Raw genomic sequence first — 27,904 nt, 5'->3', positions numbered from 1 at the left:
TAACATATTTTTTATTAATAGAAATATTATGTTAATTTTTTTTTTAAAACATTAGAGTTGAGATACTCCACATTGAAGTGCATGATTAATTGTAGAAAATATAAAGAGAAAATAAAGAAAGTAGCTAAAAAAGAAAGAAAAAAAAATAAAAATATAAAAAGAAAGAAGAGAAAAAAATAAAGAGATTATCTTAATAGATTTTTAATATTAAGATATTTTAAAAAAGATGAATCATCTACTTATATTAGTACAATTCTTACATTTTTGAAAAAGAAAAAAAGCTTAGATAAAGTTCTTTAAGTGAAGTTGATAAAATTTTTTTAAAAAATAATTAAATAAAAATAAAAATAAAAAGCTATAAAATGAAAGATTTTATTTCATAGGTCAAGTATATAAAATTTAATAAAATTTTGATATATTTTTAAATAGATATTTTTAATAAAATTTTTGATAAAATTTTTAAGATTAAATAAATATCGATAAAATTTAAATTATAAATGATATTTTTCATATTTTTCATATATATTTATATTAGATTCTAATTAAATTGATTTAAATTTTTATTAAAGTTTTTATTAAATGATTTTTAGAAAGAAACTTCATCTAATTTTTTTTTTTTTTTAACTTTAGATCAAAATTACTAAATTTTAAAATATTTTTATAAACATATAAATATAAATATAAATATAAATATAAACGCAATGCAAGGGCATAGGGAGGGCAAAGCTTCCAACTTTGGAAAAGCCTAAAATTCTAACCAAAGGAGCTTCAATTTCCTCATCTTTGCCTCAATCTTCTCTTCTCTTCGTTTTCTCTTTCCCTCTAGGGTTTTCTTCACTCTTCTCTACAATTTGTACGGTGCCTTTTTATCTTCTCTCTCTTGCTCAAATCGAACTGTCCAGAAATCCAACCGCTTCAGTTTCTTGAGTGCGTTTTAAAGGTGGGTTCAGTTTTATTGCTATAACTCATTTTTCTTCCTTCTTTTTTTTTTTTTTATTTTTTGAGAAATTATTTTTGGGAGTTTTCATTTTTTGTTTTTAGTTTTAGTTCTTAGATTGAGTTGAGGTTTCGATTTGACTCTTATGTTTGGTTGGTGAGAAAACGTTGGACAATTGAAAGGGAACATTTTGGTTGACTATTTGGGAAGTTCAGTGTTTTTGATCGTTTTTTCCTGTTGAATTATATCTTTTGATTCCTTGATAGTGATTTTCGGTTCTTAGATTCCGTTTAGTCTTAGATTTTGAGTGTTCTGTTTGGTTGGTGAGAAAATGCAGGAAAAAGCTGGATTTTAGTGTAAAGCATTGTTAATTCTTTCTGCGAGAATATCTGAGTTGAATTGCTTTGAATTTTATTGATCTGACTTAACGCTGACTTTAAATTGTTTGCAATTAGTTTTTTTTTTTTTTTGGTACGATTTGTTTGTTAGGTAAGGATCGCAAAATTTTTTTTTTTTTTTGGTATGTTTTGATGATGATTTTTTTTGTTCTATAGGTGTTTTAGATTGGTCACTGTTAATCAATAGAATACTGCGTTGGGTTTCCACTTGTTTTTCTTTGCCTTGTTCTTAGTTGTGATTTGGGTTTTGACCTTTTAGTTGAGGTTTGGTCGCTGAAAAATGTAGGAAAAACCATGTTGTATAGTGAGAATTGTGCAAAAGTGCATCTAGTTGTGCATACGTTTGTTGCCTAATGCGAGCATGTTGCAACTAATTAAGCTAACATAGTAAGTGAATGTTTGGTGAGACATTACTCGCCTTGAGTGGATTATGAGGTTTCTAATAATTGGCATGTTCTGTCCAATTATCTGATTTGAGTTTGTATGTGTGTCATGTCCCTTGACAGCTGATATCAACCTAAAATTGTGTTTTAAAAAGTTTCTTGGTTTTCCTTTTTTCTGTTTCTGAAATGTTGCACTCATTCTAAGCTAATATACTCTTATTTCACTCTTTTTCATTGCGGAATGTGTTTGTTGGATATTTTGGTAAACAGTAATGTGCTAAAGTCTGCAGGATTTTTGTCTTTGAGAATAAGGTAGTAGATAACAAGAGTATTACTTAGCAATACTGAGCAAAAATGTACATTTATTTGCATGGGTTCAGAAGGGCTGTATTTATTGCGTATGACAATGGAAACTGCAAGGTGTTGGTTCAACAAGTTGAAATCAAAAGATAAGTTAAGACCTTCAAAGAAGAAAGAAGCTGCAGGTAATGCCAAGGAGGGGTCTAAACCTCCAACAAGTGAAGAGGCACTTTCAAATGTCACCAAACAACGGGTAGCTGCTGCAAAGCAGTATATTGAAAACCATTACAAGAAGCAGATGAAAAGTCTGCAGGAAAGAAAGGAGCGGTATGATTTAAATTCTTCCTCTTGTGGAAATTTTCCCATGGATAGTGTTACCATTATGTGGTTGCATAACTATAATGTTGCAAGCAATGTAACTGTGCTCTATGTTGTGGACTGACAATTTGGCAGAATTATCTCATATCAAGATGCTTAGTAGCAGGTTTTGGTTCAAAACTTAATGCTGTCATTGCATTCTGTATCATCTGCAAAAAATATAAAATGATAAAATATGTGTTTGTGGAGGACCGCTGCGAAGGTTATGGTGGTTTTAATTTGAAGAATAGGAATAATGGTTTTCGGTAATTATGATTTCCTGCAGACGTGATATTCTAGAAAAGAAGTTGGCTGATGCTGAAGTCTCTGAAGAAGAACAAAACAACTTACTAAAGTTTTTTGAGAAGAAGGAAACTGAATACATGCGTCTTCAGAGGCATAAAATGGGTGCTGATGATTTTGAGCCATTGACCATGATAGGCAAGGGTGCATTTGGGGAGGTAATTATATCTTCGTCATATTGTACGTCATAACATAGTTGCTTCTCTTGCTTCTGTTTCTGATCTTGCATTAATCTACTTGCAAAATTAAGTAAAATTGATGAGCTATGGCTACCACTAGATTCATTGTGCTAAACTTTTATATTTAAATTGTTCTGCCTGCCATCAGAACTTTATTTTCCTGAGACAATGCATCTATGAAACTTCTAGAAGAACAGTTTTCTACATATATACTGCTTTAGTTGCATGATTTGCTAGTTACTGATGCTTCTGAATATTTTGGCTGTAGTTTTACCTCTATCCTGTGATTCACCTTTATTCTTAGTTTATTTTTCAACTGTTGAACAACTTGAACTCTTTTTTATTGATTATCTTTCACTTTACCCTGCAGAAGGAATTTGGCCATAATTACTTTTAACTTCACTTTTTCTCATTACAGGTTAGAGTCTGCAGGGAGAAGGCAACTGGTCATGTTTATGCTATGAAGAAGCTTAAGAAATCAGAGATGCTTCGTAGAGGCCAGGTACACAATTTTAAGCCTGCTATATAATTTCTTTAATATGTTCTGAGTCATGATGCTGATTGGTTAGTTTGCATTCCTAATCTTCAGGTTGAACATGTGAAAGCTGAGAGAAATCTACTTGCAGAGGTTGACAGTAATTGCATTGTCAAACTATATTGCTCCTTCCAAGATGAAGAGTATCTATATCTTATTATGGAATATTTACCTGGGGGAGATATGATGACATTACTGATGCGGAAGGATGTACTAACTGAAGATGAGGCCAGATTTTATGTTGGAGAAACTGTCCTGGCGATTGAATCTATCCACAAACATAATTATATTCATAGGTGAGTTGATGTGACATTAACCCTTCATACACTTTTATATAATGGTCTTCCTGTGTTTGGACTTGGGGATGAACCCATGTTATGTCACATGTTGCAGAGACATCAAGCCTGACAACCTGCTACTCGATAGATATGGTCATATGAAATTATCAGATTTTGGATTATGTAAACCGTTAGATTGCAGTAATCTCCAGGAAAAGGATTTTTCCATGAAAAACAATCTCAGTGGGGCTCTTCAAAGTAATGGACGACCTGCAGCACCAAAACGCACGCAACAAGAGCAATTGCAGCACTGGCAGAGGAACAGAAGGATGCTTGTAAGAATTTGTCACTAATGCAACATTACTTATTTTTATTAGTGATTGTACTACTGGGTTTACGAAGCAAGAAAATTCTTGACTTGTTTCTCCTTTATTTTCCATAGTTCAGGCTTTGTTTGATTTTTTTTGAGTTTGCAAGGCCTATAATATTCTACAGCTGTTAGTTGCCTTATATATTCTAGAAAGACCAAAAGCTCACATCTCTTTCCTGCTGACTTCATTTTGTAGACCTTTCTTTTACTTTTTATTGAAACTGCAAATTAATTGTGCCTAAACATTTAGATACTGTAATATTTCAGGCTTATTCTACGGTTGGTACCCCTGACTATATTGCTCCAGAGGTTTTGCTGAAGAAAGGATACGGAATGGAGTGTGATTGGTGTGTAATTTATCATGGTTTTTTTGTTTGTATATATATCTTGTGTGATATGTTATAATGGTATTTTTTGGATACTTTTCTAGGTGGTCTCTTGGTGCTATCATGTATGAAATGCTTGTTGGATATCCACCCTTTTATTCAGATGAGCCAATGGCAACCTGTCGGAAGGTAAAGCTTTTACCATTACATTGCTATGCTGTCATGTCTTTGTGATATTATTTATATTTTTGTCCGTCTTTGCATCTGAGTACTGTTTGTGTTTGGCTTCTGTATTACAACTCTTAATTATACTTCTTGTTTTCTTTGTTAGCAATAATTAAGTATTGTCCTTTTTTCTACATTTTCCAGATAGTAAATTGGAGAACAAACTTAAAATTTCCAGAAGAAGCAAAACTATCCCCTGAAGCAAAAGATCTTATCAGTAAACTTTTATGTAATGTTGAGCAGAGGCTTGGCACAAAAGGTGCCGATGAAATTAAGGTGTTGTGTGGTGTGTTCTGTTCTAGATTCATTGATTCTGTTTTAAAATAGAATGCAAATTTCTAAATTAACCAGCTATATCTGTTTCTTTAAGGCTCACCCATGGTTTAAAGGTATTGAATGGGACAAGTTATATCAAATGAAAGCCGCCTTTATTCCTGAAGTCAATGATGAATTGGATACGCAAAATTTTGAGAAGTTTGACGAGGTAAATTAGTGACATTGTGTTTATAAATATGCAATAGCCTGTTTAGACATATTCTTATTGTTCTCCTTTCTTTCATGCACCAGGCTGACAACCAAATTCCATCTGCAGCAAAATCAGGTCCATGGAGAAAGGTAATACAAATACATGTATTTTCGATTAAAATATTTTTTGAAGTTCAAGAATTTGACTCATCAGTATCATTACAAAATATTTGTATACTGTAAATTCTTGCTGCTACCATTCACTAGGACCGGACACTGTTTCCTAACCAAGCTTGTTAGAAATTTCCTTCATTGAAGTTTTTGAAATTAAACAGCATCATTTTCATTTAGGGGATTTCTGTTGGTTCTTTTGTTGCAGCTATACTAATGTTCCATCAAATGAATTTTTGGGGAATCTGCTTTTTACTTAAATATCATAGCCAATTTCATATAAAAATCATGGGGAACGTACCATTTCCTAGTTTATTGTATTTATTATATATGTTATATTTCAGTATGTTTCAGAAATTGTTGAAATCAACTTTATGGGGAAGGCAGATATAATAATGTCTATTGTCTTTAGTATATAATAATATTGAAATCAACCTATTTTTCATGGGTAATAAAGGGTAATTGCTGATAAATGATGTTTCTATTGCTATCCTGCAGAATATTATTTAATTTTTTCCTTTGATGCAGATGCTTTCATCCAAGGATATAAACTTTGTGGGTTACACGTACAAAAACTTTGAAATTGTAAATGATAATCAGTTACCTGGCATTGGTATTTTGCTTCCTTCCTCAATTTATATTTTTGTGACTTTGTTCCTTTTATTTTCCATGCCTGTAGTTTGTCCAAGAACTTTTCAAACACTTTATGTATCTTTGTGAAGATCATTGATACATGTTTTTCTCTACTGATCTCTCTTCTCATTTCTCTTTTGGTTATTTTGAGCACAACTTTATCCTCTGTGAAAATTTCCAACCTAGCAAATATCTTCGTATTTGACGGCTTTATTTATTCCATTGTGCAGCTGAGTTGAAGAAGAGCTCAAAACCCAAGAGACCCTCCATCAAGTCCCTTTTTGGTAAGATATTATCACTATTATTATACCTTTGTTGGGTAAGGTTCAGGTGGTGGCTTACAGTTTATAGCTTGTTTATTTACTATATGGTGTTGTTTAGCGGCTTTGCTGCGCATAAATAGTTGTCAAGTTGGGCACGTTGCAAGATTTTGAAAGTTGATGCTTTGGCATTGATATAGCGTCACAATCAGGCTTATATCCAGTATTTGAGATGGTTCATTCTTGTTAATCTTGGTCTAAATATTGCAGAGGATGAGTCAGCTGCAGCTGCCAGTCAACCTGTTCAAGGGAGCTTCTCAAACCTCTTGCCTCGGCAACTACAAGGCCCTGAGAATTGTTCGAGAAAATGACCACCTTCAATGTCCTCGCTGCTGAGGGATGAGAGTTGGCCTCAGGTATCCAAATATTAAATGCTTACTGTTCTCTGGTGAATAGCTTTTGTTTCGCCCACATCGTACATTTCAAATTTTCAGTGAAAAGTTTATAGGGGCAAAAGCCCCAAAACAAGTGGTTTGAGATAATCTTGAGTCAGCCTAGGAGAGTGTTCTTTTGTAAAATAAGATCTGAAAGTAAATATTCTTTCAAATTTGTTGTGTATTTTCCCCCCACATTGTCAAGCAGAAAGAAGTTCGTGTACAATTCCCCCATTGTTGTTTTTCATGTAATTATCAACTTGTTCTCTGGTTTACAAGGTGTATCATTTTTCTTTTTTGCATTTTGAAGCTATGAAAGTGTGAATCCTGATTGCTACAATTAAAAGCTCATTTCTCGATCAACAGATTATACAGATAGTTGGTAAATTTGCTACCAACATATCATTAGATTCATTAGATTGTTGGGAAATTTGATTCTTAGAACTAAAAGTCTTAACATTTCAAGATTTAGAGATGGACAAAGAAATAAAGCCAATTCGTCCAGTTTTATCTTCTCTTTGCCCGTTATTATAATTGAATACTTGTAAGATTGTAATAAAAAAATATTTTGTAGGTGAAAAGCTGTCGGAGAAATAGGACTTTAGAGGGAGGCATCTAAGTAACAAATTATTACAAATATTAACATTTTCTTTTAACCATAAATTGAATAACCAAGAAAATATCTGTATCAAAACAATCAATAAAAAGAAAGAAAGAGGGCCAAACTGACATGAACAACATAGATTAAAAAACAAGAGGAAACCATAACTCCTTGCGAACATATAAAAAATGGACTGCAAAAGAGAACAACTTCAATTGTATCTATCTACAACAACAGCACCTCTTTTGAACGTACCTAATTAAGTATCCTTGACGTCTTCTTCCATGGAAAGCCTAATATATTCTCCATGTGCAAAGCGATCCCACTCTGCAATGTTGGATTTTCATGCTTCTGATGCAAATATATTAATCAGCACCTCCAGGAAAAAAAAAGAAAGTATAATGATGTTAAAATTCAAAGTTGAACATGCATTTACCTGACGAATAAGGAAAGGAAGGAAAGGATCACGACTTTCAAAAGCAATAAACCTGTTGAGATCGAAAAGATTGTTGAATACATTTCCAGATAGTTTGCAGCCTTTCAAGCCACGTAAGAGTGATGTAGCCCCGATTCTGTAAACAACCAATAATGTATTAACACTGGTCATGCAGAAATTCGTATGTGTGCATACATGCATGTCTCTGTATCGGAAGACAAAAGAGGAGTCATCGGTAGAAAATCCATAAATGACCTCTGCTTCAATTGTGATGCTCTAATTTTATGTAAGAAGATCTTAAAAAGTTATTATGATGTATAAATAAAAATTTAAATATAAATTTATAAGGCAGTTTTTTAAAATAAAATTATAAAACTTTTGAATTAAAACGAATATTAATTTATAAATTAGATATAAATTTTCACAAATATTATCAAATATTAATCAGATGAAAATTAAGTATTACGTTATAAAAATCACCTTTAAAATTTTATAAAAATTAAGTGTTAAAAAATTTTTTATGATATAAAATTATAAAATTTTTAAATAAAAACAAATAATACCTCACAAATTAAAATCTAAATATCCATACCAATCATGTCCAAATCTAGCATAATATATCCTCAAAGGCCACTGCTTCCTGGGCTATGCACTCCATCCGATGAAACTGCTCCTCATAAAAAAACTGCATTTCATTTGGTGTGGTCACCCCATTTCCATCCAAATCAATGCATTTAAACCTGAATCAAACGAACTGGTTGGTCAGGTAACATTGTCATTGTTGATAATACCTAGTATAAGGCTAGTACGCCGACAGATTACTACATTCTTAATTTAAGTAATCAGGTAATCTCAATCTTGTCGGGGGAAAAGAAAGTGCTTTATATAAATATATAAAAATAAATTTGAGTGGATGACAAATCGAAGAACTTTTAAGAGAGGGTTTTTGTTTTATGTTCCAGCAGAGAGGTAAGAAAAAGAAAGCCGAGGCTTTTACAAATGGCAAAGCGTCTGCTTTGAGATGTGCCCCAATAAGCACTGTTCGATGCTTTGATAAAGATTAGGTATACATTTGATCTTTTGGTGATTGGGGAACAAAATTTAGATGCAAATTTGATGTTTTGGCGTTGTCCTATTTTTTTAATTTATAAAAAAAATTAGACAAAATTACAATGGCAAAGGATGTTCAAAAAGTTTACATCTTCCCGCAAGATCAACCTAAAAAATAAAACAAAAAATCATGAATTTTTTTTTAAAGATCGAATCTTTGAATGATACATGTGAATAAAAGCATTACATAATCATGCAATCATGCTTAAACTCATGAAAAATAACAAGGCATCGGGGGAAAATCTAAATGAACCTCCATATTTTCTTTATACATCTTATTTTAAAAAAAAATTTATATGTGAAATTATTTAAATATTTTTTCATAAATTTATAATTTTCAAAAATTCATTTTCAAGAAGTTATAGAATGAAATTTTATGAAAATTTACAAAAAGAAAACTATGTTAAAATTACTTATAAATAAGTGTAATGAAAAAAGTTATTATTAAAAAATAATATATTTTAAAATTAATAAAAAAATTACTTTTATTATTTTCATCTTAGAAAAAGAATAATATCTTATGAGCTTCTAATTAAATTAAATATCAAATAGTAAATATAATTTTTTTATAAATTCAAAATTTATCATTTTTTAATCAATATTTTTTTATCGATTATTAAAATTTTATAATAATTTTAATTAAACAGAACTTTTTGGATATATCTTTTTATTTACTTATCACGATGAGTTTTTTCAACTAACATATTAGATTTTGACAAAATTGTATAATATTAAATATTATTATTTATATAACTTTAAGAAATTTCAGTTCTTATATGTTGATCAGATCTGATAATTCTTTTATCACCTTTCATAACATTAAGAGATAAAATATTTAATTAAGACCTCATAAGATTTGAATATTTCTCTAAAATCAAAATAGTAAAAGTTTTTTTAATTAATTTTAAAATTTATGATTTTTTAATAATAATTTTTACTACATTAATTTACAAATAATTTTAACAATTTTTTTTTGTAATTTTTTTATAAAATTTCACTTCACTACCTTCAAAAATGCAATTTCAAGAAGTGTTATAACTTTTAGGAAATCGTAGATATCCGAAAACTTATAAAACATATATTTAAATGATTTTACTTACAAAAAATTAAAAAAAAAAAACTTATGTGTACACCACTAAATTCTCCATATACCTCTAAAAATTTCTAACAAAAATGCCTACATACCAATTACAAATTTTAACTTTAATAAATGATAATAATACCCTTAATAGCTTATATAGTCAATAACTATCTCGTCTCTCTCAAAAAATCATTTTTGAGATTTATATTGCTTTCTTATAAATGGATTTTTAAGAACACAATATAACTTTTAAAAATCTAATTTTGAGAATATATAAATTTTTTTAATATATATTTAATTATAAACTTTTGATAACAAAAAAATCGGAATCTTTAATCTTTGGGCTACTTAAAAATATTATGAATAAACTGACAAATCCGACAATAAAAATTGGTGGTCAAAAAATTAGATACTATTGAATTTATCTATCTACTATTGAAATTGTCAATGTAGGGTGTTCAAGCTCCAACATATGAGATGTTTAAATCCGACAATACAAACCTCTAATTTTTTGGTTAAGCACTGTCTGATAAATAATGTTCACAATATTTATCCAATTCTAACTAATGTACATTTGAAAAAAAAAGCACTAATTGTAAAGATCGTTCATGTGACTACTGCACCATATGCAATGAGGCAATCATGCTTCAATGCACACGGTGCAACACCCAATTTCCATGAACGCCTATTCACATTTAGCAATTCCTCTAAGATGCACATCAATCAGAATTGTAAAAATGTTACAAACATTATTGAAAAGACAGTACTTGGTGACTGAAAGATTAGAAGTTCCTATTAACAGATTTGTCACACCTAAAAATCCCATAACTTCGAACTTCTCAAATATAGAGATTCGATAAACCTTTTATTTTCTCAGATATATATTTTCGAGAAGACTCAAAGCTTTTCAAAAATAGATATTCAAAAAGATTCGATGTTTTTCAAAAATAAATATCTGAAAAGTTTTAAGACCTCTTGGAAATAAATATCTGAGAATTCTTAAAGCTTTTCATATATCCATTTTCGAGAAATTTCAAAACTTTTCGGATATTCATTTACAAAAAATTCAATTTCAGAGAATGGAAAAATAAGAAAAGAAAAAGGGTAAGAATGAAAAATAAAAATTATTATGTGAGATGTATTTAGTAGAGATAAAAATATCAGTATTGAATTTGAATTGTATATAAAAATGGGGTTTATATAGCATTAAATGGGGTACATTTAGAATTCCCTTTTAAAAAAAAATTGAAATGTATAGAGAAAAAAAATGGTATGCATTTAGCGGCTCACTTGTTTGGGGATGTCAGCCAGTCAATCCCCACATTTTTAGTCTAGGAAAATGCCAAAGCTATGTTCAATCATTGATGCCATTTGAAAGAGACAAATCCTCCCCATATTCCCCTTTACTTTGGGTTAGGTGTTATAAGCTAGGCTGATCAGGCATTTTCAAGGGTGGCAAAATGATGATAAAGGCTACTCAAACAAAGCCTTCTGTCACTTTAAAGAGCAGAGATCTTTATGCAGCTCATGTTATTATAATCACTGCAACATTGTAATACTAAAATCAGAAACAACACTCTTCTTACAGATGATGGTTACATAAAATGTGAGGATATAAACAGAGTAAGCAGATGACAGCCACAAAGTCTTTTGCTACAATAGACCTTTTAGGCATAGTTCTCTTTTGCTTCTGGTGAAAGAAAGAAACATCAAAAGTGTTCATTACAGCTAGAATGTTGGACATATTTGAACAATTTCCCTGAAGTGAGATCATTTATCTCTTTCCTTAATAGAGGCATCATAATAGCAAGAATATGTGATAAGGGTACAAGAGGAAGGAGTCCAAAAGTTTTCCGAGGATAAACTTCTTTGGGGAGATTGTTGTGGATGGAATCGAACAATGGACACAGGTGTACAGAGTAACTGTTTGTAAATACCATTATTGTGCCGAGATCTCCATTAGAAACTAGAATAGGGAAATTGTGTACTCTAAACACAAGCAAATCCTTCCTAATAGATGCCTATGCCATTTATTTCCTTTTCCCACTCCCTATTGTCAAAAACTCGAAGCTCCGAAGGGTATCATCACGACCACCTCTTATGGCTGCAGTACTATTAAAAGATGATGATTTGGATTCAAAACCAGGTTGGTCTCTCTGAGTTGTTGACAGGCGACCACTGCTTGAGACCAATCTACTAGACCGGTTCTCACTAGGTTCACCAGAGGAGCTAGGTCGGCTGCCTGATATGACTGGCCTCTTTGAAGTGATATCATTTCTCGAGGAGAAGCGAGCCCTTTCAGAATTAGGCTGCTGAAGGAGAGAAAAGTTTAAAAGAAAATCATAACTTCTGTGGCAAGTAGGTAAGGCAATTTAAACTCAATTTCCTAAAAAGAAAGTAAAATTTAATGGAAAAACAATAAATGAAAGGGTTAAATACAAAAATGATCCCTGTACTATACATTTTTTGTCAGTTTGGTATATAAAGAAATAAAATTCTCACTTTAGTACCCAAATTTTCATTCATTCAAGCACTTTGGTACTCTTGACTAACACCGTTAGTCAAGTTGCTTATGTGGCATTAATACGCAATAAAATCATAACACGTAGCATAAATGTCCAGTAATTGCCACATCATTTATTTGCCACATCAAACATTTAAATAAAAAATTCAAAAATTTTTAAAATATATTTTTTAATTTTTTAAAATTTTAAAAATTTGCTGATGCGGCAAAAGCTGATGTAGCAATGACTTGACATCTATGACACATGACATGATTTTATTGGGTATTCATGCCACATCAGCCACTAAACTGCCGGTAATTGTGCAAAGTAACAAAGTACTTTGACAAAATGAAAGTAGAAGTACCAAAAGTGAGAATTTTTTATTTCTTGAGGTACCAAACTAACAAAAGATATATAGTACATGGACCATTTTACATATTAATCCTAAATGAAATGTACAGAAAAAATGCGGAAGCAAGGTTACTCACCACATCCATGGATGTTGGCACATCACCTGAGGATCTGTATCTAGACTGATCACCGTGCAAACCATGCCCAGAGCCGTTCCGTCTTGCAAATGCCTCAACTGCACCAGAGAACTTTTCTCGAATCTCTTGGCCAACTACAGGAAATAAAGATATGTGCTAAGAATTGTAACTTGTAACTTAGATAATTTAAGTAAATCAAGGTCAGAACACTGGAAATCAGGTGTCTCAAATAAAATATTTATGTCAAAAAATTTATCATCACTTAAATTGTCAGAATAAATTCTCAAACCAGGCTGCGAAATGGAAGAGACCTGAAGGCCTTTCTTTTCTTTCAGCAGGTACTCCTGGCGGATTTAAACCTGGCTTTGGGCTTGGCTGTTAAGGATGACATGAAACATAGTATAAGAATCTTTAATGAAGAAATTAAATTAGTATTGCCATGAAAATCAAGGCCAGCAAATTAAACATCACTTACCCGTACTCTTGAGCTAGAGCCAACCTGTGGATATCTCAGTTTTGTCCAATCAAATATATAGTCAAACTGATAACCTGCATCAGTTAGTTTTCAAAATCAATTAATTTGGGAGTTCAATCAAGCAGATCTCATGCAAATTTTTGATGATGAACTAATGAGAAGACTGATTCAAATGTCAACATTAAACAAATTAAAAAGGTGATGAATATTAGAACAGTGGGACTTAAAATAACAATTTAACCTTCTCGAATAAAAAGGTCCCGAAACAGCCTCTTCAGGTATGAATAATCTGGTTTGTCTTCAAACCGTAGTGATCGGCAATAATGAAAGTATGAAGTGAACTCAGAAGGATATGATTTGCATAGGACCTGAAAATGGCATATTACTTGTCACACTTACATTAGTCCTTAATTTCAAGAACATGAAAAGAATTAGGGGGAAAACTTTTTGAAAAATTCAACTTCTGATTAACCCAACTTATTCTTGTCTGGTCTCAAATATTTGTATAAAAGAATTTCCGGTTACCAAAAGCAAGAAAGAAAGGCACCTCTATGGGAGTAAGCATCTTCTTTTCACTAATCTTGTCATATTTCTGTTTTTTGGTGCCAGCTTTCAAGCCCTGCCATGGAAGGCTGAGACGGAGAACAAACTAAGTTAACAATGTGACTCAACATTTAAAGAGTTTGTAAAGTAAACAACGCAGTTATGTGTGATTGTGTTCAACCCACCTTCCCCTCAAAAAGTACATAAGCACGTAACCTAGAGATTCCAGATCATCCCTCCTGCTTTGCTCTGCAAGTTATGTAGAGCACAGTTGGATCACGAATAAAGCCAAAATAATCCAAGGTGACAGGTGTTTGCTGAAAGGAAAACCCATATGAATATTAGATGCAGTAAGTTCACTCACCAACTCCAAGGTGAGTGTTAACACTCGCATATCGAGCTGTTCCTGTAAGATTCTTGTTTTCCCTATAAGAAAAAATTGATAATGAGTGTCCATGATTAGTGTAAAAAGGCTTATGAAGAAGAAAAAGGATTACAAATGAGGCAGTGGGGCACAGATAAAATGATTTCACTAGAGAAATATACATGCAACATAAGAGCTATCCTTAAGGAAAGAATTGGCAATTGATGACTCAAGCTAAAAGCAGAAGCATAAAGATTTTCTCAAAATACATAATCATGAAACCAAATTTGTTTATGAGGCACACTAAATGTAGGAATCCTGAAATCAGATGCTTTAGATAAGCTGCTTAGCGAAAAACATAGTAAATGAAAAGTTTAACCATCTATTGCTCCTACAGACCAAATAGCCTTTCTAGAGAAATGATCGTCAAATCTATTACCAGAAGAATTAAGTCAAGCTTAGAGTTATTTAAGTCAGGGCCAATAGATAAACAACCTGCAAGAGGAAATATCAAATTCTACAAATAAAAACGTCAAAAGTTATTACCTGTATGGTATGTGCTTGTGTGTTTGAAGATCCCTATACTTTTTTGCAAGGCCATAATCAATTACATATACCTGCAGTGAAGGGGGAAACAAGGAATTAAGCAACACATACTAGGACATCCTGTTGTACAAGTGACCCAAACATTACTATTATGTCAAACTGAATCTCAGTTATGGTAAAATACAATTATTGCTAGGGAAATTTATATTTCAAACGGAATATAAAATTAAACGAAAATCTTATCAATGTAATCTTATGCCTTCTTGGCTATTTACAAATCCATAATAAAACATGTGCAGATAAAGGCAGGCAATAAACAAAAGAACATGCCTGATTTGCTTTGCGCCCTAAACCCATCAAAAAGTTATCGGGCTTTATATCACGGTGAAGAAAACCACGAGTGTGCATATACTCAACTCTATTTATCTGAACCAACAAGGAAAGAAAAAGTATTAGTAAGGCAGCCAACTGACCAGAGTATAGTTCCCTAAAAAAGATAGCATACTTACTATCTGATCTGCAAGCATCAAAACTGTTTTTAAAGAAAATTTCCGATTGCAATAGTTGAATAAGTCTTCTAGGCTTGGTCCAAGAAGATCAATGACCATAACATTGTATTCACCCTCGACTCCAAACCATTTTAGATGAGGAATACCCGCTGCAACTTACCATAATAAATAGATAAATACACACACACAATATATATATATATATATATATATATATAGAGAGAGAGAGAGAGAGAGAGAGAATGAAACTTACACCCTCCTTGAAGAAGCATGTACAGCTTTGACTCATAGTGAAGTTGAGGGTGCTTGGTCTTAACAGATTCCTGGGCAAACAAGAGTAGTACATATTGATAACAGATTCAAAACTTTAAACAACACCAATATTATGAAACTCAATCAAAATAGTGAATGGCAACAGAAACAATACAAGTGTGACTACAATATAACAACTCAACTTCTAAAGAAACTTTTTAAGCACTTAAAACAGATCATCCAAAAATATCAGCTCAAATAATAGAAGGACCCATCCCTATATTAGCAGAAAACGTCACACAGTCAAACCCTAACAATGCTCAAAGTAAATCAAACCCTAACTCCTTTCTTTTATTACAAATGTAAACATATAAAAAGACTCTCCAGCAATGTCTTTATAGCTCTGCATATCGTTATCTTCAAAGCAACGTTGAACTAAGCGTGGACATCTAACCTCCAACTCCAACTCAGTGAACTACTTAAAGCAGAAAATTCAATAGTTGATATTCTTCCATTTCAATGCCATAAAAGAACAGGTTGGGTTTAAACAATCCCAGGTGCCACCAGATCTCCTTATAGGAGATAGCACTACAAACGTTAAATCTAGCATCTCCATAGTAGCATACTCAAATACATCAAGTAATGAACTGGCTTACAGTCCCCCCCCCCCCCCCCCCAAAAAAAAAAAAAGCAGGCGCATGATTTGTCAGTACTAGACATCCAAATAAAACACAAAAAAAAAAAAAGCATCACAGAATAACATCAAAAACAAGTGCAAAAATCCTCGGCTAAATCGACCATATTTATTTTTACATATCTAGTGATCAACCAATACACTCTTAAAACAGGAAAAACAACAAAATCCCACCAAAAAAAGTTGGGGGAAAAACAGTAAAACGCCAAATATTACCAGCTTAACAGCCACTTCCTCTCCACTTTGTACGTTAACGCCTGTAAAATAAAAACACCAAATCAACAAAACAGCTACAAAGAAAATAAAAGAAATAAATATAAAAAACTCATAATCATAATACCTAAATAAAGTTCACCAAACGATCCACTCCCGATCTTTCCACCAAGCTTGAATTTTCCACCAATAATATGCTCCATGATCCAATCTTACTTAAATTTACCACAATAAAAAAAAAAAAAACCTCCCCTCTTATTTCACTTTACCAATATAGAAAAAATTGACTTTCAACACAGAAATTGACTCAAAACATTCCTCTTTAAACTGACACTCAGATCCATCAAAATTCTTATCTATCAACTCCAAAAATCAAAACCCAGATTCTAAAATCCTTATAAAACCCTCCAGAAATTCAAAACAAAAATTGTTAACCCTTTTAGTGACTAAAGGGATATACAAAGAGAGAAAACTTGATTGAAAACTACGGAATACCCATTAATCAGTGAACCAAAACAAGCGTTTTGGGATCATCAAGCTATATTTCTAGGTGGGAAAAAAAAAAAAGAAAAGAGAAAAGTTAAGTTTTTTTTTTTTATTGAGAAAAAAAGTTGCCCTTTTTTTAGAGATAACACTTAATAGTATTAAAGAAAAAAAAGGGTAGATTTTGATTGCCCAATAAAAAGAGAATATGGGAAAAAGAATCTAAATGGAACGAATTTATTGGCAAGAATTTGGGTGATGATCTATGGATCGGGGTTATGGACAAGGATTTAATTTTCTCAGGAAAATTCTTGAGGAAAAAAAGAGTCTTTTTTGTTTTTTTGATGAGAGAAGGAAAGATAGAAAGAAGAACGGATAATAAGTCGGACGATTATATTAGGTGATTTTTTTTTTTTCTTCCAAGACAAAAATTACTCTTTTTTTAGTCTGATTTAGAGAGAAGGAAAAAGGTGATGTAACAGATATTTTTATTATTTGACACTACGATTAAATATGAATAATAAATAAAAATTATATATAAAATTAATAAAAATGAAAATTATTTTTATATTTTTAATGTTTAACTGTGTTAATTCAAGATTACACGTAATCATCATATGTAAATACAAATAAAATGTGTATATTTCGTCAAATAATAAAAAAAATAATTATTTTTTTAACTAAATTTGATCATTTTTATATTCTTATCATATATGTTTAATGTTAAATATATATTAAATATAAAATTTATTATATAACAATTTGTATCAATATATCAAATATAAAATATATTTTATTTTTATATATATAATTTTTATTAAAATTTTAAATATCATTATTTTTTTATTTTTATATTATTTCACGTAATATTATATATAAAATTATCATATCTACTTATAACATATGTAATTTAAGATCATAAAAATAATTTTATTAATTTTATATATAAATATTTCTTTTTTATTCATTATTTTTTATCTTGATATTAAATAATAAAGTATTTATGATTGATTACCTCATTTGTAATTCATAAAGTTTATGAAGATTGAGTCGGAGAGTAATTTTGGTGTTGCATGTATTCGTGTTATATAAAATACTAAAATTTTTATATTTATATTTTATTTTATATAAAAATTATATATTATAATTTGTATTATATGAAAATATAAAATATAATTTTTTATTTTATTAAACTCATATATAATTATTATTAAAATTTTAAATTATATTATATTTATATTTTTATTATATTCATATTATATTATTATATCATATTTTAAATTATCACATTTAATTAAAAAAAAATAAAAGAGCCATCTTTTACTATTTCATAGTCTTATTTGTGGTGCTAATGGACAATATCAACACAGAAGATATGAAAAAAAAAATTATTATAAAAAATTATATTAAAATAATAAAAAATTAACGCTATGGGTTTGTCTTATCATGGTTTGAAGATAATTTTGTAGGCATTAAAATAAAGTTTAAAGTTCATTTTAACAAATGGGGAGCATTAAAATAAATTTTAAAATGGTTAAAGCTTGACTTCTTTGACGAAGAAGTCTTAAGTTTAAGTTGTATTAGTGATTGTTATTTGATTTGAAGAATTAAATAATTTATTTATCTTAAATTTTTTTTTATCAAAAAGAAAAAGTTCATTTTAACAAATGGGAAAGTCTTTAAGACAAAAGGTAGCACTTTTGATTTCTTCACAAATAAATTTCAGGTGTTGCTTCAATATTTTGAGTTGTATTTTGTCTATGTCATTTTTTTTTTTAATTTCAAAGCAAAGAAAGTTACCATTAAAATTGCTAATGAAATATTAACTTAGCAAATTTGGAGCATTCAAAATCAAAACAAAATGTATCATAGGGGTATTTATCTTTTGTATTTTTATCAATACAATTAAAAAATTAATATAATAAAAAATAGTACTCGATAATTATTTAACTATGTTTGTAAATTATTCAAAAAAATTATGGTTATAAAATTTAAAAATTATATCAACAATAAATGAAAAATTAATAATCTAAATATATATTTTTCATATTTATTTCTTGATTTTGAATTTGAGAATTTTTTTTTTATTTGTAAAAAGTGTGACAATTAATAAGGGTTTGCCATGATAAATCATCACTATTTATTTGTTATAAGCAATTTCCATCAAAGGAGTTGGAGAGGTTTGGTCCGAGAAAAGATAAATATAATAATTCGTGTTATCATATCGAATAAAATATTATATTCGTATTATATTTTATATAAAGATCATGTATTATAGTTCATGTCGACATAAAAATATAAAAAATATTTTTTTGATTTTATTTAATTTATTTAAAATTTTAGATTATATTATTTTTATATTATTTATTCATATATTTTTATATTATACCGTATTTTAAATTAACTTGATCAGATAAGGAAATATCAAACATTAGAATGCAAATGCAACAGTAGCAGGGCAGGCTAGCAGAGGAATATTGTTCAATCACCCTTCACATCTGCCTCCCCAACCTTTGTAAGAAGTAGACAACTTGAAAATGATGATGAAACTGTCAGCAAAATTTTCTATAATGCCAAAGCCAAACAGATATGGAGAATTTTAAACTGATTTAGCCTAAAAATCCAAGGCAGCTTTTTACCAGTGGGGTGCATATTGGCATGTCAAAAGATATGCAGTATAGCTTTTATCATTAGTTCACAAACAGATAAATGGTTGGTGACTGAATTGACCTAAATTTAGTGGTCCAAATTAAACCAACTTCTCTTTGTTTTTCTTCACCATTTTTTGTGTAGGTTGAGCAATTGGATAAAAGATCCAAATAAATACCCCATTTAATTCTATATTGAGTTTGGGCCATCAATTTTTAGTGTCTTTTTTAAATAATTAATTTCATTTTAAACTCTTAATCTCTGAATATTAATCTTATTATTATCGTATGTTATTTTTAATTTCACAATTATAAACCATACCGTTTTATCGAATAAAACCTTAAAAGCAATTTATTAATGTTAATAAAAATAAAATAAAATAAAATAATATAATATAATGCAAATGTGTGATTGAAGTTATGTTGTAATAGAAAATATCAAATGAAAGAAATTAGGAGTCTACTATGTTAAAAGATTATCTTTATCAAATAGTCCAATCTTTGCTCAAAAATAAAAGTATTATCTAACATATAAATTACAAAATAACATATGTTGCTATGTTACTCAAAAATTAGATTAGAATTTTTTTTTTATCTCTTTCTTTCCTTCCTATTAAATGGATTGTTGGTTTATCAATTTTAACCTAATACTGTTTCTAAATTGAAAGAATTAAAATATAATGGTTTGGTCGATTGCTTGAAGAAAATTTTACTAGGGGAATCTATAGGTTAGACAAAGTAACAGTTCCTTTCACTATTTTATCTTCCATTATCAGGCCATTGCATGATTGCTATGCTTTTTTAATATCAAAACCTCTATTCACTACCTACATTGAGGTTTTCTCATGCCATTGAATACTTCTTTATTAATATTGAAGTTGAAACTTAAGTAACAGTGTTAAGCAATTGATTAGGTGGATTAGCTGATGTCTGATTTTTTTTTTTGTTTGAAAATGTTATAGGTGAAAAGATGCTTCCCAAGTCAAAGCATTTAGTAAGTTTTAACGATGATTTACATTGTATTTACGTATTGTTCATCGAAAGAATATTAATGACAATGAAAATCGAATATAACTCTTATATACAAAGTATTCAATTCTTATCAATCCGATCAAATTAGTTAACAATCCTGCTATCCAAAATGGCCAACTTTCTTAATATTTTCAGCTAAATCACATGTCTAAATCAACATTGGCTGATCATACACTAGGAAATTGCCCTAATCTCCTGCTCAATTCCTTTGATTCTTCAATTTTTACATAGCCTAGTTTATGATTTGCTTGTCGTTTTCTATTGAAGCTGCAAAGTTCAAGCCACCAAAAGTTTCCTGACAAGGAAATTTCAATAGGAAAAAGACATAGGTGAATTTATTTTCTCGGGAATATATAATAGCTATTGCAAAATTTGTGTTTCAAAAAAACAAAGTGGCTTTGGTACTTGGAAATTTGCTCATATTAAGGAGGTTTGGGTACACGAAATTAGCTTTTTTAAGCACCAAAATAAAAAATGTCAAATGCAATACAACCTAAAAGTTGCATTAAAAACAACAGAAAGATTCATTGAAAAGGTTGGGTAGTGTAATCAAGTAGCAGGGTTCCCCAAGGGTAAGCCTCATCAATTCTAGATAAGGTAGTAGACTTTTTTTTTTTTTTTTTCAGAAAATAAAAGTTAATAATCTTAATCTAATCAGCAGAAACTTAAAAACAAGGGTACATGTCACGCCAAACGCTGCAGAAAGTAAATAATGGTGTCACAGTAGCTCCTCCTCATCATCGGAAAATCAAATTTTCGTTGATGACATTTTTTATTTTTGTTCGTCCATTTATTTTATTTTTTATTAAAATATTAATTTTTATTAATATATAAATATTTTAATATATTTTATAATTAAAATTAAATAAAAATATATTATTTATTAATATAATTATATTTTTGAGATGAGATCCAAGCCTTTGAATCTAAATTCATTTTTATAGGTTTTTTTTTTTCCTTTTAGAGGATTGTTCTTCTTTGATAACTTGTTTTAAATTGATTTTCATATTTGATTTCTAAATTGCTTAAAATCGATTTCCCTTTTGAACATTTAGACATGTAGATGAGAAAGGGTAGCCTTGTTTTCCTTCTTTTTTTTTTTGAGGGTTCCCATTTTGCCTATTCAATTTGCTGATTTTTTGGTATATTATTGTTTTTTTTTTTAGGTTCAATTGGGGTCTTAACATGGAAAAAAGATCAGATTCATCAAAATAACAAAAGAAATCCAAGGATTTGTTAGTACAACTTCTCCTTCCTCAGATTCATCAAGGGCTTCATCTTTTGGCTCATATTTTTCAGCTTCTACATGCAATGATATAAATGACCTAGACAAATTGGAAGCCCCAATATTACCTACAAAAGAACCTATAGGAAACTATCTCGAAGGAGGAATCCAAGAGGAGATCAAGACTCTTGAATTCCCCTCGGAAGATGGAAATTTTAACAGGGTGCACCTCTGGAATTGTCCTCCAATTCAAGAAAAAGGGTCCTTGGGGGAGAGGATGGAAATTCAGATGGTTTGATGAGTGGAATCTGCTCAAAACTTGTTGCTATTAGTCCTTCAAAAAATGCTACATGTCAGAAATTTTCATTCAAGGAGTTATATGATGCTGGAAAGGTTACAAAAAATAGGTTGGGTCGCTGGTATTCTGTGAGATTTTGAAAAGTCATGTGAAAAAAAATAAAGAGGATATATGCTAATTGAAATTATAGTTATTTTTTTTTTTTACAAAGAAATAAAAAAGAATGGGTCAAACAAGTGAACCAACTAGTCATCCACAACCAAAGGACAAAATTGGAGCTGTTGTTTAATGCAAAATGGAAAAAATCATGCCTTTTCCTTGTCCAGCAGTTGGAGCACATTTGGACCTACCATTCAAAAAAAAATAATTTAGTTATTAGTATTTTATTATGATAAATTATTTGATATATTATTATTGATGGAGTTTTTTTAATTTTATATGCTAGATTAATAAAATGATAAACGTTTAATTTTTTAAATTAATTTTTTATTTTATAAAGCGAAATTATTTAAGACACATCAAATTTTTTTAACTTGACAAATGACATTAAAATGATAATACATGTCTTATTTTTTAAAATATATATTTTTTATTTTTTTAAATATACACTAAAAGATATTTGTTACTATCTTATTTCATTTATAAAATTAAAAAATTCATTATCAATATATTAAATAAGTTTTTTTTTAAATATAATTATATGAATCAATTAAATTAAAATTTGAGTTTATTTTCATTTTTAATTGGATATTAATGTATTAATTTAAAGTAGATCAAAGGATAATTAAGACTAAAAAGAACTGGCACCCACAAAACATACCCTTTATTTCTTTTTTTTTTAATTGATATACTTTTTTATAATTATGTATTACTTACCAATTAAGAATATTAAAAATTATTAATTTAGCATTCAAGCAATTGATTTAATAATTAATACAAAATTTCTTACCCAAAAAATAAAATTTGAATCTCGTCTTTCTCAAATAATAATAAAAAAAAATTGTTAATTTGATGCTTCCTTGTGCCCATGGAAACATCACAAATGATGCTGCTAAAAATTTTCTATAATTCATAACCTTATACATTGAATGTGCCCAATTTAAAGTATTTTCTAGGAAGCTTCCATTTGTGAATGTTAAATTTATGTAAGGATTATTTTAAAGAATCTTTTAATTTTGTCTTTTATATCAAACTTGATTTTGATTTTCACACTTTTATAACATATTGACATCTACATTTCCTAACAAATTCCAATTCTTTAATTTTAATCATAAAATGAAAAAAAATAATTTACCTTGATATTCATTAAATATAATTATCACGTGATTTATAAGTAAAATAATAAATTTTTAATTTCAATGATTAAAATTTAATATTTAAAAATCTCAAATATAAAAAGATACATTCATATAATTTTAATTAATCAAAATATCTAAAAGTAGTAAAAAATTTTAAGTAAAAGTATTGATAATATTGCATTAAATTTTAACATATTGATATTGTCATATTTATAATATGAAAAATTACATCATTGATTAGAAAAATTGTATGATTTTAGTGAAAAAAAAAAGATAATGATTTTATGTATTAAAAACAAATGACAAAATCATATCCCATTCAACTTTTGCTAAAAAAAATCTCAAGGGAGCAAGAAGTCCTAAGAGACATCTTTGGAGAGACCATGCATTTTTTAACTAGTAAGTTCATTGTCAATTGGACTACATTTTATTTATTTTCTCAGTTGTGATTACTAAAATATATTTTTATTTATCCCTTGATATTTTTAATGATCCAAAAAATAGTAAATGAGTTTTTTTTTTAATATTTCTCATATATAGCATGTCTATCTTACATCAGTATTTTGACATAATTATGAAGTAAATTTGATAATTTAAAATATAACATGATAACATGACATGAAAATAATATGAAAAATACACGAATGTGATATGAATTAAAATTTTAATAAAAATCATATGAGTTTAATAAAACAAAATTTTTTTTTGTATTTTCATATCAATACAAATTATGACATACATTTTTATGTAAAACATGACACAAATACATTAATTATCATTATTTTATATGATACGAATATACGAATTATTTAAGTTTGGAATAAAATAAAAGTCCATTTTTTATTTATTGTATAGAATTTTTGAATTTCACAAGTAAAATTAAAAATAAATAATTTTTTTATTATATTATTTTTTAAATATTTTTTAATATATCAAATATATCACCTTATTAATTTCGTTATGTAATTTATAAAATTTATTATTAGTATATGAAGTATTTTTTCATAAAATAACATGTTATGTAAATTTGAGAAAGCAAAAAAAGTTACTAAATTTATTTTTTAAGTTTTTTTTTATGCCTTATGTTATTATATTTTTAATATTGTTTTAAGTTATTAAAATAAAGTTTTCTTTAAAGTTCTAGTTATAATCAAGTATTAAATTTATATAATTAATTGAATAATTAACTATTACATCTATATAATCAAATTATAATCACTAAATAATTAATTAATAAATTAAAACATAACTAAATGATTAAACAAACATATAATAAAATTTAAATCTAAAATATCAAAATTTAAAACCTTTTACTTGTCATTAAACCAAAGATTCATTGACTTAAAATAAAGTTTTTAAATTTAAAAAATATCAAAAGGTCAACTTTTAATATCTACTAAATAGAGTAAAAAATTACAAAAAAAAAAACTGTAGCTAAAAAAGCAATTTATGTAAATTTATTTTATAAATTATATCTTTAAATAGTATAATATGGCTTCAGTATTTTCTCATAATAACAACTATTTATACTCCAACCTCTTTTCAATATACTCTAAAAATTTTATGACAAATTTAACTTTTAATGAAATTACTTACATATCAATTAATCAATTACATTTTTGTCTCATATTTAGACATGCGGTTTTTTCCTTGTTTTTTCTCAACTTTTTCCTTCGTTGTTCTTTCTTCCTTCTTGTTCTTCCTCTTTTTTATTTCTTGTTCCTTTTTCTTCTTTAGCTCTCTTATTTTCATTCCAAAAAAGTACTTAGTGCTATCTTCTTTTCTTCTTTTCTAACAAAAAATCAATTTATTATCAAAATTCACAATTAAAATTTCTAGTAATTTATTTTTGGAAATTCTTAAAAGTTTCTAGAAACAGATGTCCAAAAACCTTTAATAACTTTCAAAAAGCTTTTAAACATTTATTTTTAAAAATTTTAAAAACTTTTGAAAATCTATTTTTGAAAATTTCGAATCGCATCCAAATATTTTAACATGAAATCTTACAAAATTAAATACGAAATCAAATAAAAAAGCAAAAAAAAATAACTATTTATCTATAATAGAATGGCGCTATTGAATTAATCTAGAGTTAATCTAAATAAGAGAAGAAAGAGATAAACTAGAAAAGAAGAAGATTAAGACACAAAAAAAGAGATATGAGAGCAAGGAAATTAGGTTTCTCATTCATGCCCCAAAATGTACATAAACATGACAGTTTTATAATTCGTGAATTATAACCCACAATAAAGATAGTTATAATTTTAGTAACTACTATTCTTATAACCGACTAATCATTGGCTTGATATCTTGTACTAGATAACTCCATTATCAACTCCCCACATCATCTTTGCTATCAGTTTCTTTTAGCCCTTTACTCATATCCTTGCCATATTCTAACTTTATCACATTACCCTCTTCTTAAGAGCATTTTTGTCACCTAGGATCAAAAAGTGAAAATTAAGATTTAAGGACCAAGAAATCCTCCTATGTAGTATTATCGGGACCCGGATTAGACCGTTCCCCCAATAACCATTCGCTTGTCAAGCAAAGCAATTAGATATACCAATGGTTGACCATTCTTGCCCACTTTAGGAGGGGTTATACCATGGATATTTTTAGTGCCAACCTCTTTTTTTAAGAGGCTAACATGAAAAACAAGATGCAACTTTGAAAATTCTGGTAACTACAATTTATAAACTATTTACCTAATATTTACAACTACAGGATAAAGACCATAATAACTTGATGAAAGCTTTAAATTTTTTCTTAAAGTAAAAGAGGTTTACTTAAAATGTTGTAGTTTCAAATATACCATATCCCTCATTTGAAGCTCCTTTTTAGTCCTATTTTTATCAGCATAAAACTTCATCCTGTGTTGAACTTTTCTCGACTGATCAACCAGTAGCTTACTCAAATTTTTTTGTTTTTAAAGTAAGTCTTCCATAGTTGATAATCTTGTTTTATTACTGACATTCTAAGAAAACCCAAAAGGTGGATATCCATATAAAGCCTGGAAGGGACTTATTTTTGTGACAGTATGATAACTAGTGTTGTATCACCATTTAACTAAAGGCAACCATTGAATCTAAGTTTTCAGCTTAAAAAAGTACATACACTTTAAGTATTGCTCAAAACATTGATTCAACTTCTTAGACTGGCCATCTAGCTCAGGGTGATAAGCTGAGCTAAACTGTAACGAACTACCTAATAGCTTCATCAATTCTTGCCATACAAAACTAGTGAAAAGTCTATCCTTATTTGATATAATAGCTTTTGGAACTCCATAAAGTTCTTAAGTTGGCTTTAGCCACAACTAAGGCAGTATAATGATGAGAAAGAGGTAAGAAATGTTTATATTTGGTAAATTTGTCAATGATGACCATAATAGAATTGAATTTTTTAGATTAAGACAGTTCTTCCATAAAAGTCCATGGTGATCACTTCCTAAGTCTATGTAGGAAATGAAATTGATTATAGTAAACCAAGACAAGCAACATGCTCACTTTTATTCCTTTTGACACACATCACACTGTTGCATATAATCTTGCATTTCTTTCATCATCTTAGGCTAATAAAAATAGAGTTTAAGTCTATGATAGGTTACTTGGATTCTTGAATGACCTCTCTAGGGTGAATCATGAAGTAGTTGCAATACATGAGTTCTTAACATACCCTAACTTCCAATATAAACCCTGCATTTGTACCTGAGTACTTCATTACTAAAAGAGTAGTTAAAATCACTTGCAGGATTTATAATAAGAGCTGTGATCTTCTCTTTAGTAGTTGTATTTTTTTCATAACTTTGTTCCATTTTAGTTACCCATTTAGGCATAAAAGTGGTTGAATACAAAACATGCAACCTTTCTTCTTTCTCATGTCACCTCGATAAAGCATCTGTAACTATATTTGTTTTACCTTTCCTGTATTAAATAGTGTAAATCAAACTCAACAACTTGGTGAGCTCTTTCTTCTAAATAGAGATAATTAACTTCTGCTCTAAGAGATATTTCAGGGCCTCATGATCAATCTTGATAACGAATGGTCCACCTTCAAGGTAATGTCTTCACTTAGAAACTACCATCAAAATAGCTAGATGCTCATTCTCATAGATAGATAAATTAGTGTGTTAAGGACCTAAGACCTTACTCAAATAGACAATAGGCCTTTTTTTTGTGACAAACTGCTCTTATACCTAAAGAACAAGCATCCATTTCTAAGTAGAAGAGCTTAAAAAAATCTGGTAGTACAAGTATTTAGGCATTGCTCATGCTTCTTTAAGTTGTTGAAATGTTGTTATTGTTGCACTTAACCAATAAAATCCATCTCTTTTCAACATGTCTGTCAAGGACTTACTTATCACTCCATATCCCCTAACAATTTTCTTTAGTAGCCAGTCAGTTTAAGAAATCCTCTTAGAGATTTTAGATATTTAGGAAGTGATCTATTCATCATTGCTTTTATTTTAGTATAATCAATTGCAACCATATCTGTTGAAATGATATAATTAAGATACTCAACCTGTTTTTGACGAAAGAAATATTGCTTTT

At 29.0% G+C, this 27,904-nt stretch overlaps 2 protein-coding genes across 5 annotated transcripts; one reads left to right on the top strand and one right to left on the bottom strand.

The window, feature by feature from the left end:
• Positions 1-714: 714 nt before the first annotated feature.
• LOC111292089 (uncharacterized) lies at positions 715-6,905 on the top strand. 2 transcript variants are annotated; one of them, XM_022884305.2, is made up of 14 exons: positions 715-940; positions 2,099-2,345; positions 2,662-2,836; positions 3,276-3,359; positions 3,447-3,688; positions 3,786-4,005; positions 4,308-4,387; positions 4,471-4,555; positions 4,736-4,867; positions 4,962-5,075; positions 5,159-5,206; positions 5,756-5,840; positions 6,091-6,144; positions 6,391-6,905. In XM_022884305.2, the coding sequence occupies exons 2-14, from the start codon at positions 2,119-2,121 to the stop codon at positions 6,489-6,491; spliced, it is 1,647 nt and encodes a 548-aa protein (XP_022740040.1). In that variant the 5' UTR covers positions 715-940; positions 2,099-2,118; the 3' UTR covers positions 6,492-6,905. The 2 variants fall into 2 exon arrangements, with proteins under 2 accessions (XP_022740040.1, XP_089601271.1); XM_089745145.1 differs by having other exon boundaries at positions 2,009-2,345.
• Positions 6,906-11,338: 4,433 nt separating this feature from the next.
• On the bottom strand, positions 11,339-17,230 carry LOC111292098 (casein kinase 1-like protein 10). 3 transcript variants are annotated; one of them, XM_022884316.2, is made up of 14 exons: positions 16,498-17,230; positions 16,374-16,414; positions 15,465-15,534; positions 15,212-15,366; positions 15,033-15,128; positions 14,703-14,773; positions 14,157-14,218; positions 13,978-14,041; positions 13,797-13,881; positions 13,491-13,617; positions 13,250-13,323; positions 13,086-13,149; positions 12,775-12,908; positions 11,339-12,094 (listed from the first exon to the last, which is right to left on the bottom strand). In XM_022884316.2, the coding sequence occupies exons 1-14, from the start codon at positions 16,571-16,573 to the stop codon at positions 11,813-11,815; spliced, it is 1,401 nt and encodes a 466-aa protein (XP_022740051.2). In that variant the 5' UTR covers positions 16,574-17,230; the 3' UTR covers positions 11,339-11,812. The 3 variants fall into 3 exon arrangements, with proteins under 3 accessions (XP_022740051.2, XP_022740068.2, XP_022740076.2); XM_022884333.2 differs by having other exon boundaries at positions 15,212-15,360; XM_022884341.2 differs by having other exon boundaries at positions 11,339-12,091; positions 15,212-15,360.
• Positions 17,231-27,904: the final 10,674 nt, after the last annotated feature.

Source organism: Durio zibethinus, chromosome 16 (assembly GCF_047325235.1).
Source record: "Durio zibethinus cultivar Kanyao isolate XHJ-2024 chromosome 16, ASM4732523v1, whole genome shotgun sequence".
NCBI classification, from domain to species: Eukaryota; Viridiplantae; Streptophyta; class Magnoliopsida; order Malvales; family Malvaceae; genus Durio; species Durio zibethinus.
Note: the sequence above shows the minus strand (reverse complement) of the source record. Positions and strands in the feature narration are given on the sequence as shown.

Excerpts from the sequence above, each read along its gene's own strand:
- LOC111292089 (XM_089745145.1), top strand. The coding sequence starts at position 2,089 with ATGGGTTCAGAAGGGCTGTATTTATTGCGTATGACAATGGAAACTGCA. Across the intron at positions 4,006-4,307 it reads AGAGGAACAGAAGGATGCTT|GCTTATTCTACGGTTGGTAC; the intron begins GTAAGAATTTGT and ends GTAATATTTCAG. Across the intron at positions 6,145-6,390 it reads CTCCATCAAGTCCCTTTTTG|AGGATGAGTCAGCTGCAGCT; the intron begins GTAAGATATTAT and ends TAAATATTGCAG.
- LOC111292098 (XM_022884316.2), bottom strand. The coding sequence starts at position 16,573 with ATGGAGCATATTATTGGTGGAAAATTCAAGCTTGGTGGAAAGATCGGG. Across the intron at positions 13,618-13,796 it reads AGATGCTTACTCCCATAGAG|GTCCTATGCAAATCATATCC; the intron begins GTGCCTTTCTTT and ends TGCCATTTTCAG. Across the intron at positions 12,095-12,774 it reads TGCCAACATCCATGGATGTG|CAGCCTAATTCTGAAAGGGC; the intron begins GTGAGTAACCTT and ends TCTCTCCTTCAG.